This window comes from Psittacula echo, assembly GCF_963264785.1.
Source record: "Psittacula echo genome assembly, chromosome: 4".
In the NCBI taxonomy this organism is placed as follows: Eukaryota; Metazoa; Chordata; class Aves; order Psittaciformes; family Psittacidae; genus Psittacula; species Psittacula echo.
In genome coordinates, this window is record NC_137738.1 from 118,211,952 (window position 1) to 118,228,716 (window position 16,765).

Sequence of the window (16,765 nt, forward strand, 5' to 3'; positions counted from 1 at the left end):
AATGTTAAGTATCATTCAAGTGTGTTTATTTTATGGCCTCTACATAAGAGCTGTGAAAAGGCCTCAATCTAAATAAGTATCAGGGCCTGTATTTTTGCTTTTTAAGAAAAATTTACTGATGTTTATATGATGTAAATGCAAAGGAATGGTGCATAAATCTAGTTAAGTGTACTTTAATATCTCTTGTGTTTCTTAAAAGATTCATGCATCTATTTGGCTGGTCTCCAAGGATAGATCCAGGCTTAGGCTGTCAAACAAATGGATTTTTAGCACTTCTGTGTAGTTAAAGCTAGTTTGGATGTAGTTGAAACTTGAAAATGCTCAAGTACAGCAAGAAAAAACTATGGCAACCTTGTGTGCATGTCCCTTTCACTGGGCAATCTTTAATTCAAAGTCCTTAAATCAAAATAAGCCCATGAAGGGTTGTTTCTAAACATTCTTCTCTTATGCATTCAGCTTAGAAGAAACCCTCAGCTGCTGTGTCAGTGTTTTGTATAGATGTTCTTGGTATGTCTTGATCTTGTAGTTGCTTAGGTAAGACTAAAGTTGGGCTAACTTCTGAAAGTTAGTGTTCATAAATTGTTATTATCATTAATGATTTTATTAATAATTATTTTAAATGGGTTGGGTTTTCTGCCTTCCATTTGAAGAGCATACTTCTATTGCGACTCATTGCACAGGATTAGATGACTTTTTATGATGAACCTGTTGTATGTGTTGTATCAGAATGTAATTGCACAATTTTAATGTTTTTCTGTTCTGGGTCTGAGACCACAGACAGGGATATATTAAACTTAAGAGTATCCTCACTGTTTGTGATCCACTATTTCCAGAAATTCACTTCTAAAGTGTATTAATATCATAGAATGGTTTTGGTTGGAAGGGACCTTAAAGCTCATCCAGTTCCAACCCACTGCCACAGGCAGGGACACCTTCCACTAGAGCAGGGTGCTCAAACCCCATCCAGCCTGGGCTGTTTAAGCAGATTGTGACACATCAGTTTTAAATCAAGTAAATAAACATGATGCAGCTACCCAGAGAGGGCACCTTCCCATGAAACAGATGCGAAGTTTAGGATTCCAACCCCCATTTCTGAAGAACTCTATGGGTTTCTGTCATTTTGTGGAACGAAATAAATTTGAAGAGGTTTAAAATAAGCAATTTATTTACTTTTTAAAATATTATGTGTAATTCTAGTTTTCCTCGTCATTTTTTTTGTTGCCAACTTTTGATTGTGGTATATTAAGGCTTAGTACTCTTACAGCTGTTGGAAATATCTATTTGCTCTGATCAAAAAGGTGTTCCAGGAACGTTCTAGTTTGAATCACACTCTTTTTTCCCTTCCCTTTGTAATTTATTCCAGGTATTTATGTAAACTGTCAGACCAGGAGTTGCGACAGAGTGCAGCCCGGAACATGGCAGATTTAATGTGGAGCACAGTTAAAGAACCGTTGGATACAGCCTTGTGTTTTGATAAAGAAAGTCTCGATCTTGCGTTCAAATACTTTATGTCTCCAACTCTGACAATGAGATTGGCTGGGCTGAGTCAAATAACAGTAAGAACTTTTTAAAAACCTAAATAATACTTAGGAGAAGAATGTTTCTTTTTGTGTTTTATGAGTTACAGACTTGTTTTGAGGCTCTTATAATGTGTGAAAATGCAGAATCCTCTTTCATCTGCAGTCTCAGGAAATTATAGCCATGGTTGTGAATATAGGATTCGCTGAGAGAGAACTCCAAGCGATGGTTATGTTCTGCAGCATATGGAATGGAAGTGTTGCACATTTCCTGAGCAATTTACCATGCTAAAAAACCCTCTTACAACCATGTTTTGTGACAGCTATGTTGAAATCAAGTCCCTTGACATCGTTATATTTGTTGTTTACACGGGCTTTCAATCTGTTTTCATTTTTACCTTTGCAGTGTCTTGACTCTACTATAATTAGCTGCTTCTTTGTATTGTACATACCTCTTCTTCCTGTTTGTTTAGTAGAGTCTGTTTCTCCAGAGAGAGCATTTTTGCATTAATTAGCAGAAGACTGAAGAGGTAAATATATATAGCATCGAATAGAAATAGATAAAAACCAAAACGCCACTCCTCCTTTTCCTACAGAAATTCTCCACATTGCACCACCAGTCAAGCCCTGTTGTGCATCCTCTGAAAGTCTGAAAATAAGAAGCCACCAGTTTGAGGGTTTTTTTCAGGCATGTAGTTCATTTAGGACTGGGAAGTTGTGTTATTTTATGTAGTTCTGTGTTTTGGCCTGTTATGATTGATAAATCTGACTGTAAAAGTGAGATTTTAATAACAGGACATGTATTACCAGAAGCAAAACTTTATACCTTCACAGTAAAGAACTTCTTCCTTATACTTCCCCTGTTTCAGTTTGAACCCATCACCCCTAGTGTCCTATCACTACAGTCCCTGATGAATAGTCCCTCCCCAGCATCCTTGTAGGCCCCCTTCAGATACTGGAAGCTGTTCTGAGGTCTCCACGCAGCTTCTCTTCTCCAGGCTGAACAGCCCCAACTTTCTCAGCCTGAAGCTTTATTTTTGTTGTTACCTTGTTTCACTTTGATTTCATCTCCCAATCATCTGTTGAGATGGTTCAGCTCCAAAATACACTCTTCTTTCCTAGTCCCTCATGAATAGGACTTTGTTTTCCTGTCCTTCCGGTTACAGATGAACTGAAGTGTGTGGAAATGGATAGTCAACTGATGTGGCTGTCTTTCCTCTTTCAGTTTTTCAACCTCTTTTTATCTGGTTCTGTACATTAGTGGCAATGCAACCTTGTTGGGTGTTTCCTGAACAAATTCAGTGCAAAATTTGAACCGTGCACATTTCATAGTATCCCAGGCTGGCTTGGGTTGGAAGAGACCGACCTTAAAGCTCATCCAGTTCCAACCCCTGCCACGGGCAGGGACACCTTCCGCTAGAGCAGCTTGCTCCAAGCCCCTGTGTCCAACCTGGCCTTGAACACTGCCAGGGATGGGGCAGCCACAGCTTCTCTGGGCACCCTGTGCCAGCGCCTCAGCACCCTCACAGGGAAGAGCTTCTGCCTTATATCTAATCTAAATCTGCCTTCTCTTCCTGCATTGGTTTCCTATGTATAAGGTTTAATTACCTTTGATGCCTGAGTCTTCAGACAAGGTTAGCTGGGGAGATGCCTTTTAATTCTCACCTTCCTTTGCTGAAGACTTCATATCTTTGTTGACTTCGTAACTAACACATTTGTGTTACATTAATCAAGTACAGGCATCTTTAGCTCCTTTGATGTTTCATATATGTTAAAACGTTGTAAAAGTATTTTATTGGCTCTGTCATTTCACGGTAAGGAAACGTGAAGTGAAGGAAATTGTTAGGAGCTGAATGAGAGTAATGTGGTGCAACACTGTCCCAAATGTCTTTTGTTTTGTGAGGTTGTGCCAGAATTCTACAACTTTAGTTGAAATTACTGTGAAAAGTGTTTCAGAATTCCAGTATCAAAAAGAGCACCTTTTGTCAAAATTCCTTTGGATAAGGATTTCAGAGGGGAAATTTGGATCAATGTGTGCCCGTGGATTTAAAATTGAGGATAGGTGCAGTTCAATACTCTATCACTCTTAGATCCCTTTCAAAACAGTCTTGGTTGGGGCACAAGTTTTCAGAAAAGCCAGTGAACTCTCACTTCTTCATTTGACCCAATTTGAACTGCTTATAATGATTTCTTCATGAAGTTCTGTTCACATGTTTTTCCACTCCTAAATAGGCTTCATTTGAAAGTATCTATTAATAACTTATCTATTAATAATTGTATAGCCAGGCTCTCATCTCTCACTAATTTCTTCAGAAACACTTTTTCCCCTGAAATTTGTTGAGATCAGACATGAATAAATCTCTGTGTAGAGGCTGCAGGACATTAGCTGTCACCCAGACTGTAGAATGCAGGTACCAGGCTTGTTTCAAGAAAGGAAAGAGTAAATATTTTGATAAAAATAAGCAACAAGTTGAATTGGAATTTCAAAAATTCACTTTACTTTGTCTTTAGTATATTTGGAAGCCAGAGGAGAAGTAAGTTTTATTGCTTAGTTTTAAATGTTATTAAAACCGGTTATGTACAGGTAAAGAACTGGATGCAAAACCACCTCTGTATCTGGAAAGTTGATGCTGAGGAGAAGGGTGGTAAAGAGATGGAAACCTTTAGCAGGCTTTTTTGTTTTGCTGAGCTATCGTGAATTTATCAGTCCATATACCTTTGAAAGTTTCATTTCATATAAAACCCCATAACGTTCACTCTCCAATTTTGCAGACTTTCACACTGATAATGTGACAAAAGAAATCTTTGCTGTTGTAGTAAACGTTACTGTAATGGGGAGACTCATCCTAAGACATCAGTTTCCAGAGTGTGTGTTTCATTCCTCATGAAAACCTGGGTGCAAAGTGACTGCCTCACATCTTACTTTGATTTCTGGACTGGGTAGAGTTTTGTAACATCATTAAATGCTTTAATGAAAGAAAGGTCAATTAAAAAGGGAAAGTGATGCCTCTTGCTACTGGAATGCCTGTTCAAAGTTTTGTCAAAGCAACGTATTTAAAAGCATTGAAAGTACTGGAAGAAATTGTTTACAGTCACTGATACTGTTTATAAATGTAAGAAAGCTAGCTCACAAGATGTCTAGACAAAATGTTAACTTTCTTCTTCCTTTTTCTAACTGTAGAACCAACTTCATACCTTCAATGATGTGTGTAATAATGAGTCATTAGTTTCAGACACAGAAACGTAAGTAGGAACATTACTATGAATACTTTCAGTGTGCTATATGATTGCAGTTCTCCTGTATTGTTGTTGTGGATTATACACAGTGGGGAGTGGTAATAATCTGAAGCATTTATTAGAAATATTCTAAGCAGAGGTTTAATAAATGGTTTTAAGTGATAATGTTGAAAATATTTCTAAATGTCTCTGGTTTTTGTACTGTCATAAAGCATAAAAGTCAAGGTAACCTTTAGAGAAAAGCAGATGCTGAAGTAATAAGTACTTGTAACAGGCCATTATCTCCATTGTGATGTATAAATAAGAGCCAGCTAATTCATATCCAAGTAGTATTTTTGCCCTATTCTTATTTTCTTGGTTACTTAGTTAACAAAACTCGTGCCAACACTGGCTCTCAGCCTTGTTATTAGTTTTCCACTGAGTCTGTGAGCCTGTGCTATTTATTGGTTTTCTTCAAAGTCCTTATTTGTGTAATTCAGGTGTGTTTAACAGTTCTAAAAGGGACTCCCATAATCTTTGAGAAGATTCACGTGTGGGATTGTATTCCAGTGAGGAAATGTACTGTAACTGTGATCTTACTGTTAGAACCCTACAAATTAGGCAAAAGCATGTCTTTCAGTAGTTGAAATAACTGTTCTTTGGAAATCACAGGCAAAGTAGGTAAAATCTAGGATATTACTTGTGAAATACTCTTTATGTTTATCTTGGGGGCTGTATCCATGTGCGGATCTGTCTCACTACAGACACACTCCACTGTCTTTTGCTCGTCAATGAGAAGTCTGTTGCAGCAGCAGTTGGCTTGCTTTTTTTCTCTGGGTATTTTTATTATAGCTGGTTTTATGTGAACACCTGCTCATTGAAATCTGGCAGCAGTCAGGACCACAACCCTGTAGATTTCATGTAAATAACTTGAATACTTGACGGGAAATGTAGGGGACTAGGTCGATAAGACAACTTTTGTCTTGTCCTTTGTTGCTAAATCAGTAGGTGAACATGAATCCATGCTATCTATTTATTGCAAAGCAAGTTTTGATACGTAGTGCCAGGAAAAAAGTAAAGCGTTATTATTAACTATGCCATAAGTGTCTTACTATGATCTGATGAGACCGGAACGTCATGTTATTAAGCTCATATACATGTCAAAATATTTTCATTACTGTAATAAATGTAATCAACATGTATTACTTTACTATATACATAAGATTATTATTTATTATATATTCTTATATATTTTGTGGCCTAGGAGAGGTGTTGGGTTTTTTCCAAAGCCTCTAGTTCTGTAGCAGTGCAAGTAAGTTCTACAGGAGTATAACACCTTGGATATGTGAGGTGGTTTTTGTTGGCTGGGGTATTTTCAATGTTGTACTAACAGATTATGGTGTATTCTTACACTGGGACTGCCAAACCTCAGTTTTACCCATTTTTTCCTCTTTCTTCCTTCACGTTGAATATCTGAAACTGAGGTGTTTCTTGGTTAGTTCATCTTCTGAAACATACTGTGAATGAAATAATTTGTAACGAGTAGTAACTAATTAAAGAACATTAACAAGAAGTTATTCCACCTGTTAAACCGATTAAAAAGCTGTTTGGTTTTCTATCTCAAATGTAAAAAAGGAAACTTATCAAGAAGGGGAAGAGGAGGCTGCTGAAATTTCCCTGCAGAAGAGCAGATGTACTGTGCAGGAACATCAGTTATTTTAAAGCTGAAGGAAATTGTCAAATTCTCATTTGGGCTATTACTTTCTTGGCAAGGGCATCTGTAAACAGGCTGTCATTTGAAAGGAATGCAGCATGAACAGAAGACCTTCTTTTCCACTTTTGTAGTACGTAGCTTTTTTTTAACGTGAATTCCAGTCATTCTGGTGTTCTACCTGAAAAGTTGGGTACAAATCAGTATTGAGTGTTGCTGCTCACCTTCAGATGTCTTTGGAATCACTGATTTCTTTCAGCCAAGTCATGAGGAATGGCTGGTGCAGAAGGATGGGGAAAACATCTCACTTCTACAGTTTGTTCAGTACAAAGCTTCCCTCTCATTAAAGACTCTGTTCATGAGGAATTTTTGGATGAGAAGGCACTTACGGAGTTGGCAGTGATTGAATGAGCAGCAAAAAGGAAGCTTTTCATTCCTATTTTCTTTCCTTAGAGGAGAAAGGAAGTCTAAGATTTATTATGTACCTTTGTAGCCTCTGCAGATTTATCAAAGGAAGATGTTTTGCACTGTGCCTGGTCATCCCCATTATGTGTTTTGACTTTTCCAGATGCGTTTGGAACTGTCAACCTTTGGGATTTCTCCTTCTGTATCTTGATAAAGGTGGGTTTGCGGGAGGTATCTTCTCTTTTTAAGAAAGAGCTATCAGTTCTAGTTCTTCCGTTTTGTTTGGGAGAATCATCAGGATTTTGCAGCAAGTGTTTTGCAGGAGTAGGCTCCCTCCTTTATCTGTATGGTTGCAAATTTTTCCAGGGTAAGATAAGCTAAAGCATCTTTTGTCTAGGAAGTCATTGGATTTCACCATTTGCACTTGAAAACAGAAGAAAGCCAAGGGAGATAAATCTGTTTTCTCTCCGTAGGTATTTGTATGTCTTTTTAGCTTTAGTTTACTCGACTGTCTTCTCTAGGGTGTGTGGTGACTGAGTATGTGTATTGTCAGGACATGTGCAGTGTCTCGGTGACTCAACTTCATAATATCCCTCAGAGAGATACTTTTAATTTAGCTATTCCTGGCTCTTAAGATAGAATCAAATTCTTTGCAGTCGGAGGTACTGAAGAGTATGAAATCTATTGAAGCTAAAAATAACAGGACTGAATTGAAGAGTCTTCAAGTCTTTGAGTAGTGGTTCCTCAAACTAGTTTGCTGATGTTGGTTAGTGAAAAACCCATCATGTCTTTCAGGGAGGGAAAGATGGTTTTATGCTGTTTGGACCACAAGAGGAAAAACTTGTTTTTTCCTTAAAGAGGACACCACCAGCTGGTGGAAATAACACGTGTAAAGAGATATTTGTTTTGCTCCTCAAGTGGAAGGCAGCCAAGAACTTGAGTTTCAGGTTTCAGGTTGATGCTGCCACGACCTCCTGCCTCACTTACAAAGCTCGATTACCCTCCTTTAAAAATCTCCTTACAGAGTGATTTCAGGTGTGCAAAATCCCTTCCACCTGTGAACCGAAAAGGTCTGCACTATTTCTTCTCCTTTCTTTTCCCTCTCTTATTTGTTGGGATGTTAATCTGCAAGTTTTATATTGCTTTTTCTGTTCTCTTAGCTCGTGCTAACTCTTGCTTTCTCAATTTTTTGTCCAAGCTCACTAATTGAATTAATGGCAGCATCGTTTAAACACCTCTTCCCATCTCCTGTTCCACATTCCAGGGATCTTCTCAGCTTTTCTTTGAAAACATAGTAGTGAAGTTTTTCACCCAGCTCACTGATGTTTGTGTCTAATGACACAAACCTTTCTAGTGGCATACACAGTGGTTTAATAAATACTCGGGATGATGTCAGAATGGTGGTTTCGGAGCCTGCAAAGGATCACATAAGAAAATGGATGCTCACAAAAACGTGTGCTTGAATGTATGTTTGGAGGGTGTCTGCTTTATTCTCTTCGTATTTCTGAGCCTAAATAGTTGAGATCAGTATTCTACATCTGTTGTTGTGTTGTAGATGCTATTTCAGTGATTTTGTCTTCATCCCTTGCAAGCTGCTCGTTCTATTGCTACATCTTTCCTGTTGAGGTTTTACATGATATTTTTCAGTGACGTTACTGACTGGCTGTTGTAGTTCATCCAGCTTTGTAGCTGCGTGGTGAATTGTATTGGGAATTGGCTGGTTGGATAAATAAGGTTTTCTTTGGGGAGGCTTATTTTGATGTGGGATTTGTTCCTGAATCTGGGTTATCATGTGGCTACCAAGTATTGCAACCACAGCCTAAGTGTTTCTAGGACTTTAACCCAGTCCTCTTATAGAGAAGCATGCTTTGACCTACCAGGAGAATGCATAAACTGTACTTTCCTTCCGGATAGTTTTATTTACAATAACAAACAAAATTCAAGCTGTGATACTCGCCTTTTGTAAGTACAGTTCACAAACATCAGGTTATATCACAGCTGCATAACTGCCACTGTCTTCCCTGCAGGCTCGCGGAGTGCCTGGGGAAACTCATGTCAGAAGTGCTTGAATTTCATTTCTTGGAAGTATGCCGGTTATTTTTGACAGATATGAACTGTCAGTGAACTTAAATTAAAAGTGGAAGGAGAAATTAAGTCTAGAGATCATCTAGCCCAATATGTTGTGGAGATTTCCAGTGTGAGAAGGATTTAGAGCCAATGCTGCTTTTACTTTTTCATTCTCTTCTCCCGCTCCCTCACCCACAGCACAGACCTAGAGAGAGTATCATATTCTTTAAATGACTTGTCCCTTGCTATCCCAATTACCAAATCCATGAAAAATAGCTAATACGTGTTATTACCAAGGTGAATGTTATTATTACTGAGATCTGTATGACGTAGATACCTAATTTGTAAAACCATTCTTTCTACAGCTACATTCATGTTAGAGGGAAAAGCGTATTTATGCTTTGATCATAATGCATGTTTTTCACTCTCACTGTTTTCTTCCTGAAATGGAAGTGTTCAGGAAATAAGTCAGACATCCTTCATTTACACTGAAATCTGCTTTCTTTGGTAAATCCTTCAATCTGCTGTCGTAATTTCTTAGTATATCAGAGAACAAAACACTTGGTGCTGATAGTAACGTCGTCCTTTCGAAAGGCAGTATATATAGTGATGGGTGTGCTTTCGGCAGAACTTTCTGGAAGGAACAGTTCTCTCTGGGAAACACAAAGGCAGCATTCTGCCTTTCACCACAAGGACCCTCTTGTTTTTGGTCATCCTCAACAAATCCATATCAAATGAATGTTTACCTTCAGAAATCTGAGATGTCATTTTATCACAGTTGAGCTCACCAGTAGGATAAAGAGGTTTTTACTGCTGAGAATACACCCATTAAAAAAAGGCAGTCCTGCAAAAGAATAATCCATTATTTCTCAGAAGAAAAATGTTGCAGATTAGAGATAGAGAACTGCCATACTGGTTCAATACATTGTGAAGGAACGCACTCTCTAAGGGAGGTTTTGTTCTTTCCTTTAGAGTAGCTAAAATGCAACATATGACTCTGGATACAATGTCTAATGGACATTGTGCTCCTAGCAGAAGTACTTGGTTTAAGGAGACGCACTGAGGAGCATGTCCTTTCATATTAACATCACCTAGTGAATCTAGCTGTGTTCAGCTGGGATTCATTCTGAAAGCTACAGGTATAAAAATTGAAATCCAAGACGGAATTAAATGGTTCTGGAACAAAATGACCTCCACTGACTTACGACTCTGGCATTAAGGCTTTTTACCTCTCATGAAGGACTATATGCAATGATTTCCTTCACATTTCATAGCCAGAAGCGCATCCATTCAGGCCTCCTGCACCTAATGGGTGTATGTATGGTCACTCGTGTCACCAGATCCATCTACCTTCTACATGTGCAAAATGCAAGCTGTGAGGCTTTCTGCTTTTATTTTGGTCATGTAGCAGGAGCTCTTGTGCCCACAGCAAGGAGAAGCACTGTAAAGCCGTGAGAGGGAGCTGAACAGACTGTAACTTCAAGGAACTCGTTTTACAGGCTGCATTCAGTTTTTGAAGTGTGAGTTGGGCACCTGTGATTTAAGGTGAATTTGTAATAACAGGTCTACCAGCTGCCTGACAAAATGAACAGTAACAGTGCTGTGGTCTCTTGAGCTCCATCTCCATGGGCAATGCCACTGTGGGCATTGGGTTTGACAGCATGGAGGCAGGTGGATAAGAGCATTTTTTAGAGCCATACTTGTTACTAAAGGAGACTGGTAGCATATATTCAAAGGAGTGATAAGTTCCTTTAGCTGTAAAATCTGCAAAGCCACAGTTTGCATGTGAAAAGGCCTTACTTCAGTTTTTGTTAGACAGAAATTGAAGCCCTGAATGAGTCTGTAATGCCCATGCTCCAGAGTTTGATCTGGGGTAGACACCTTTGGGGTGTTGCGGTGGTGGTTGGATGTTGGTTTGGTTTTGAAATGAGGCTGTAGGAAGGAAGTGACTTGGATTTCATAGAACAGATCTGGCTTATCTTTGTAATCCCTCTGTGAGCAGATACCCTCAGGAACTGACTTTACAGTATGAGAACTAATTTACTAATAAGCCGTAAGTGATATTGTTGGTAAATTGTTGTACCTTGCAGGCCAGTTATTACTTAAATATTAGGAGACATTATCATTTTTGAACAATATAAGAATATTTGATTCCCGATATCCTGGAATTAGACTGGAGGATGACGAGAATGGTGTTGAGTAAGAGGTTCTTTGCTCCTTGAGTTCATCCATATGGATCAGGCAATTCAAGACAACTGAAGAACTGGCAGGGTACCCCTGGAAAGTGAATCCTGTTTGGAAAACCTAAAAGGCATCTCTTTTTACCTAATAATTCTTGTTCTCTTACTGCAAATGATCCAAGATTGGCAATCCTGGAATTTTAACAGTGACCGTAAATGTGACACAGAATCACAGAATGGTTTGGGTTGGAAGAGACCTTAAAGACCATCTAGTTCCAATAGCAGCAGTAAAAATACTTCTTCCTGTAGTCCTCCAAGACACCCGCTCCCTCCCATCCTCTCCTCCTTGGGAAACAGAGCGCTTTTATTCCAGGGCCATTTAAACTGCAGGCTGTGCTTTAAATACTGTGATGTCCTCTAATTGCTTCTGGTGCCAAAATCTGGATAAACAAATCTTTGCTTGAAAGGAAGGAATAAAAAGGAGCTTATGCACTAGTTTCCAGACAGGGCAGTCCTTTCTGGGAGTTCGGCTTTTGTTTTGGAAAATTTGGATTCCTTGTCCTGTTCTGTTGGAATGTTTGCTTATGGATTGGCAGTGGGTGAAGTTCCCTCTTCTCTTGTGGATGAAACAAAATGAGAATTTTGAAGTATCTTTATGCTACATGTGTGTAAGTATGACCATGTAAAACACGGGTTTAAAGCTACATGAACTGCTCTTTATGCAAGGGAATCTAAAAGTATTTCAGTGGGTTTCTTTAAAAACCAATTTCCAGCACTCCCACCATTAGCTGCATTTGTGAACTCAATAGTCTGGAATTCCATGATAAACTTGGGTTAAACAGCAGTGTTTATCAAAATCTGTGAAGACTTTGAAAGTGGTCTGTTGAACTCTATTAATGGGTAGAGTTGTTGGTTACACGTTTGCTAATGATCCAGAGGGGTGAGTGGGAAATGTTGGTATTTGGCATTAGTCTTCCAGCTAAATTAAAAAATAGAGGAATCATTTTCTTCTTACCTGAATGAATGACCACTGACTATGGTTTGTATTCAACCAAGTTTTCATATGCTTACTACAATTACAGGTATGAATTTAAAAGACATGCTGTGCTGGGGCAGAGCACAGTGTGTATATTGTAGGCAGATAATTTCACATGTTCCTACTCTTTTTCCACTCTAGGTCAATTGCAAAAGAGCTTGCAGACTGGCTTATCAGCAACAATGTAGTTGAGCACATTTTTGGACCAAATTTACACATTGAGGTTTGTGTAAAATTACTATTTTTAGTATAAATGTGGAGGAGTAACTAATTGTTCTAGTAAACTTTTCCTCAATATGTTCTCACTTTGCAGATCATCAAACAGTGCCAAGTGATCCTGAATTTTCTTGCAGCAGAAGGGAGACTTAGTACTCAACATATAGACTGTATTTGGGCTGCGGCACAGGTAGCTATAAAACTCTCATGATTGCAGGAGTGATAAAAAATCCCAATGGAAAATGTCAAGTTGGTTTTGGTTTAGATTTTTAAAGTCGAGTTTCTTTCTTCTTGTCTGAGTGTTTTGCTGACCAAAATTGTAAGTTAGGTAAGTGCCACAGTTACTGGGTTTTTATCAGATGCAAAGATCGACCTAGGCTACTTTCATACAAGAGAAAAAAAGGCACTCGTGTAGCAAGGACATAGTATTTCCACTAAGAATGGGAATAAAGATTGTAGGGTAGATGTAATGTTTTTACTGTTGTGCTAAATCGCCTTGCTCCTATGTATTGTAGCTGCCATTTCTGATACTCCTGGTGGGTACAATCAGGTGACAGTTGTGGCAGTGAAGCTTACAGCTGTGCTACAGTGCTGGTGTTAAAGTGTAGAGAAGGTACTGAGGTTTTATTTTTAGCTTGGTAAACCTGGAAACTCTTTTTTCCTTCAGAAAGATGTATTTGTTTGCTACTTCTCAGGGATGGATATGCTTTTTATTTTAGGTTGTGAAATGTTTCATTTAGGGGCTTTGAAGGCAGGAGACATTTTGATTTCCTGTTGTGGAAACTGTTATTCTGTGGTTTCATTCTGCTTTTATTATTGAAAAAAGCCACTCAACAAACAAGCAAATCCCAGAAAAAATCCCTCAAGGTTTCAGTGTCAGTTTTTCTGAAAAATACACTCAAGATGAAGGTCAGAGGAATAAAATTGATCTTTTGAACAGGTACAGAGAGAGCACTTTTATACAGGTTAGCATTTGAAGGGGATTTTTGATGTGTTCAGTATTTCTCTGTGATTTGTCTCAGTCAAATACTGCTGTACACACATGCTGAACCCTCTGTATTCCATTGTCATTATAACATGCAGCTGCTCACTGTAGCAGCATTCCCCCTTAAAAGGCTCCAACAATTCTCTTTATCAAAGTAATTAATAATTATTTATTACACTTACATTTTTAAAGCAGTATTTTACCTTCCTTAATGTTTTCACACTTACAGTAACTCACGCTAGTATTAGACATCTGGATTTTTTCTTTCACCCTATTTTAACAACTGAATATAATTACCCAAATGAGCTAATTCTTTTACAGTTCACAAGTTCATTTTGACATACTGTTACATATTATTGAATATAACAATACTGTTATATTCAATATATATATTTGATATCAGAATGAAGTGTGTCCTAATCACTTCCTCTAAAAGGTTTAACCCTCCAATGTTGTTTAAAATGCCAACAGCTTTAGACTAAAAGAATAGAAGACCTTTAAAAAATGTATTTTCCACTGTTTAAACTAACTTCTGGGCAAAAATTTATCTTCTCTGAGTTGAAGCAGGCATCTCAAGATGTTTAGATGGATCCTTGTATAGAATCCACGTCATTGCAATCCAGTTTGAATCCTGTGAAAGGCAACCTGTACCCCATTAACTGCTGACACATATTTTATATGCTAGGAAGGCAAAATAAAATAAATAATGAAAAAAAAACCCTTTTGAGGTGAATTTGTGGTAACCAACATTAAAAGTGTTTTTTCTAGAAGATCCTTGTAACTGTTATTTAGGTTTTGAATATCAGCATCCTTACAAACATCATGAAACCCTTTGAATGACTATGAAGAGCGGCATTTAACCTAAGAGGAAACATCTAGGAGCACTGTCACTTTAATGTGTAAATAGAGTGTACTCTTAGCTAAACACATTGTCATATTTCTTGACATCCATTACTGGAAAGACAAAAGTATTATAAATAATCCTCACATAGTTCACACAGTCTGTTCTCTCAGTCTCACATTAGCCTGTAATGTCTTCAGTTGTATTTACCACCTCATTGCAAGCAGTAGTTCCCTCAAATTTTAGCATATACACTATATTGTAGAAGTTCTGTTTAAGTTAAAATCCAGTTGTTTGTTTCACCATATCTCTTAGAACTGGAACTAAGGAAGACACTGTCATATTTGGTTTCATTAAACTTTATGTGTTTTACAACGTAAAACCTAAGTTTATTCAGAATTATAAGTCTGATGTAGTTTGGAATTATTGGACAAACGCTTCCTGAGAATTTGTGCAATTATAGAATCATAGAATTATGTTGTTTAATAATTAATTTTATCAATCTTTGAATTATTTTTGTGTTCATTTTGCTGTTCCTGTTACCTTCTCTGTTTGTACTTTGTAGCTAAAGCATTGCAGTCGTTACATACATGACTTGTTTCCTTCCTTGATCAAAAACTTGGACCCTGTCCCACTTAGACATCTTCTTAACCTAGTCTCAACTCTTCATCCGAGTGCTCACACTGAACAGGTAAAGACAAGGCAAACAAAATCACTGGAACAAGAGAAATTCTGTTAGTATATTAGACAAGCATTATGGATTTGTCTTTGTGTTTCTAAGGGAGTGCATGCAAAAGTAATATTCACTAATGCATAAGAGGGAAATCATATGAGTAAAGTCATGTTTCTTCAAGTAGGCCTTTGCTGGCTTCTGAATGATAATCTTTCTGAGAGATTTTTGAAGACTGCATAAGCACTGATAGAAGATTTTAACTATGTCTGAAGTTAGCAAGTGTTTCACGCATTATTTTGTGCATTCATTTATTCCGATGAGTTTATGTTGGTGAACTGTAGTATTGCCATATAGAAAGATGAGTAGATTTTTGCAAACAGAAAATACTGCTTCTTAATGGCACTATTACCTGTTTATGTTTATAGACCTTGTATTTGGCCTCAATGCTTATAAAAGCACTGTGGAATAATGCACTAGCAGCTAAGGCTCAGCTGTCAAAACAAAGCTCTTTTGCATCTTTACTGAGTACCAATCTACCCATGGGAAACAAAAAAGGTACGTGGTTTTCCAATAGATCCAGTAGTTAAATGTTTTATTTTTCTAGTCTCCTTGTTGCCTTTGGACCAAAAGGATATTTAGAACTTTTTACTTAAAGTATTTTTAAGTGTGTCATGCTAACGTTTTTCAAGCAGAAGTTGAGGATAAAGACAAAAGCATTAAAGCTTTGGGAGCCCATCTGGAAAGCTTTCTATTTCCAATCAATTCTGTTTGTAATATCTAAAGTAGCATGTATTTTTGTATTATATTTTTTCTTTTTTAATTCAGAGGATGGTCCATAACTCACCATTTAACTTTTCTTGTTCTGCTGAACATCTGTACCTTACATAGCTCCCTAAAATCTCACAACGGTTTATCTAATTTTTACCTAGTTTTTGATATTCCATGCTATTTCTGGGGTTTTTTTAGCTTTTATTTTTCCTTGACTGTGTATTTCCCCACAGTCAGTCCTAAAGATGCTGCCAAGCCATTTTACTGTCGTTTCCCTTTCTTTTCCTACTGCTGATTTTTATGAATCGTGGACAACTATATGCTGACAAAAAAGATTTTTAGTCACTTATTTTTCCATCCTGCTTTTTTCCTTCAGAAGAAGAGGAGCTCAGAAGAGCAGCCCCTTCACCTTGTAAGTATAGTTCTAGAAGTACACCACAATCTGATATATTTGATACTACAGTGGTTTTCTACAGCTATGGAATCTTAATAGAGGAAGAACTGGTAGAAATTTGAAGTTACGCTTTTATGGGAAGTCAAATGAAACTTATGTTTCATATAGAATGTGGGATATTCATATATCTGTGCTGTATACTGGCAAGAAGAGGCATCAGAATACCAATCTTGTAGTAAATTGCTCAGTGTTCTAAACAGATTTTAGTGTATAGGTACACAGACTATTTGGGTTGTCTCCCTTGTTTGGCTATTTGCAGGAAGAATGCTGTTGAGTTCAACATTTGAGGCAGACTTGCAGGCTTTATGTAATGCTGTTACATTCCAATTAATACGTAACACAAAGTAACTGGGAAGTGTGGTTTTGAACTAGGGTCACCAGCAGCCAGCCCTCAAAGTAGTGACAACAGTGACACCCATCAAAGTGGAGGCAGTGATATTGAAATGGAGGAACAGCTTATTAACAGAACAAAACATGTACAGCAGCGTCTTTCAGATACAGAGGTAAGAGCTTAAACCTTAGTCTGTGAATGTTGTTACTGAGTTGCTTATTAAGCTATGGAAATAAATTATTACATTAGAATCTTGCTCAGAGCATTTTGTCATTGGCAACCATATTGAGAAAGAATGAATGCAAACTTGAAGATTTGACACATTTCCTTATAATGAAGTATAGTGTTTGGATGATGATGTTGTT

General features: G+C 37.7%; 1 protein-coding gene across 19 annotated transcripts in view; it reads left to right on the plus strand.

Moving 5' to 3' along the window:
• Positions 1-16,765, plus strand: part of USP34 (ubiquitin specific peptidase 34) — a 144,388-nt gene that overhangs the window by 41,355 nt on the left and 86,268 nt on the right. For all 19 annotated transcript variants that reach the window (XR_013956568.1, XR_013956569.1, XR_013956570.1 and 16 more), the window contains 8 exons: positions 1,364-1,556; positions 4,699-4,760; positions 12,274-12,355; positions 12,446-12,538; positions 14,740-14,865; positions 15,273-15,402; positions 15,992-16,027; positions 16,442-16,572. Coding sequence is in view for 15 of the 19 variants with exons in the window: in XM_080615155.1 (XP_080471281.1) it covers positions 1,364-1,556; positions 4,699-4,760; positions 12,274-12,355; positions 12,446-12,538; positions 14,740-14,865; positions 15,273-15,402; positions 15,992-16,027; positions 16,442-16,572 (853 nt within the window). In the remaining 4 variants the exon portion in view is untranslated. The remainder of the gene's footprint in view (positions 1-1,363; positions 1,557-4,698; positions 4,761-12,273; positions 12,356-12,445; positions 12,539-14,739; positions 14,866-15,272; positions 15,403-15,991; positions 16,028-16,441; positions 16,573-16,765) is intronic.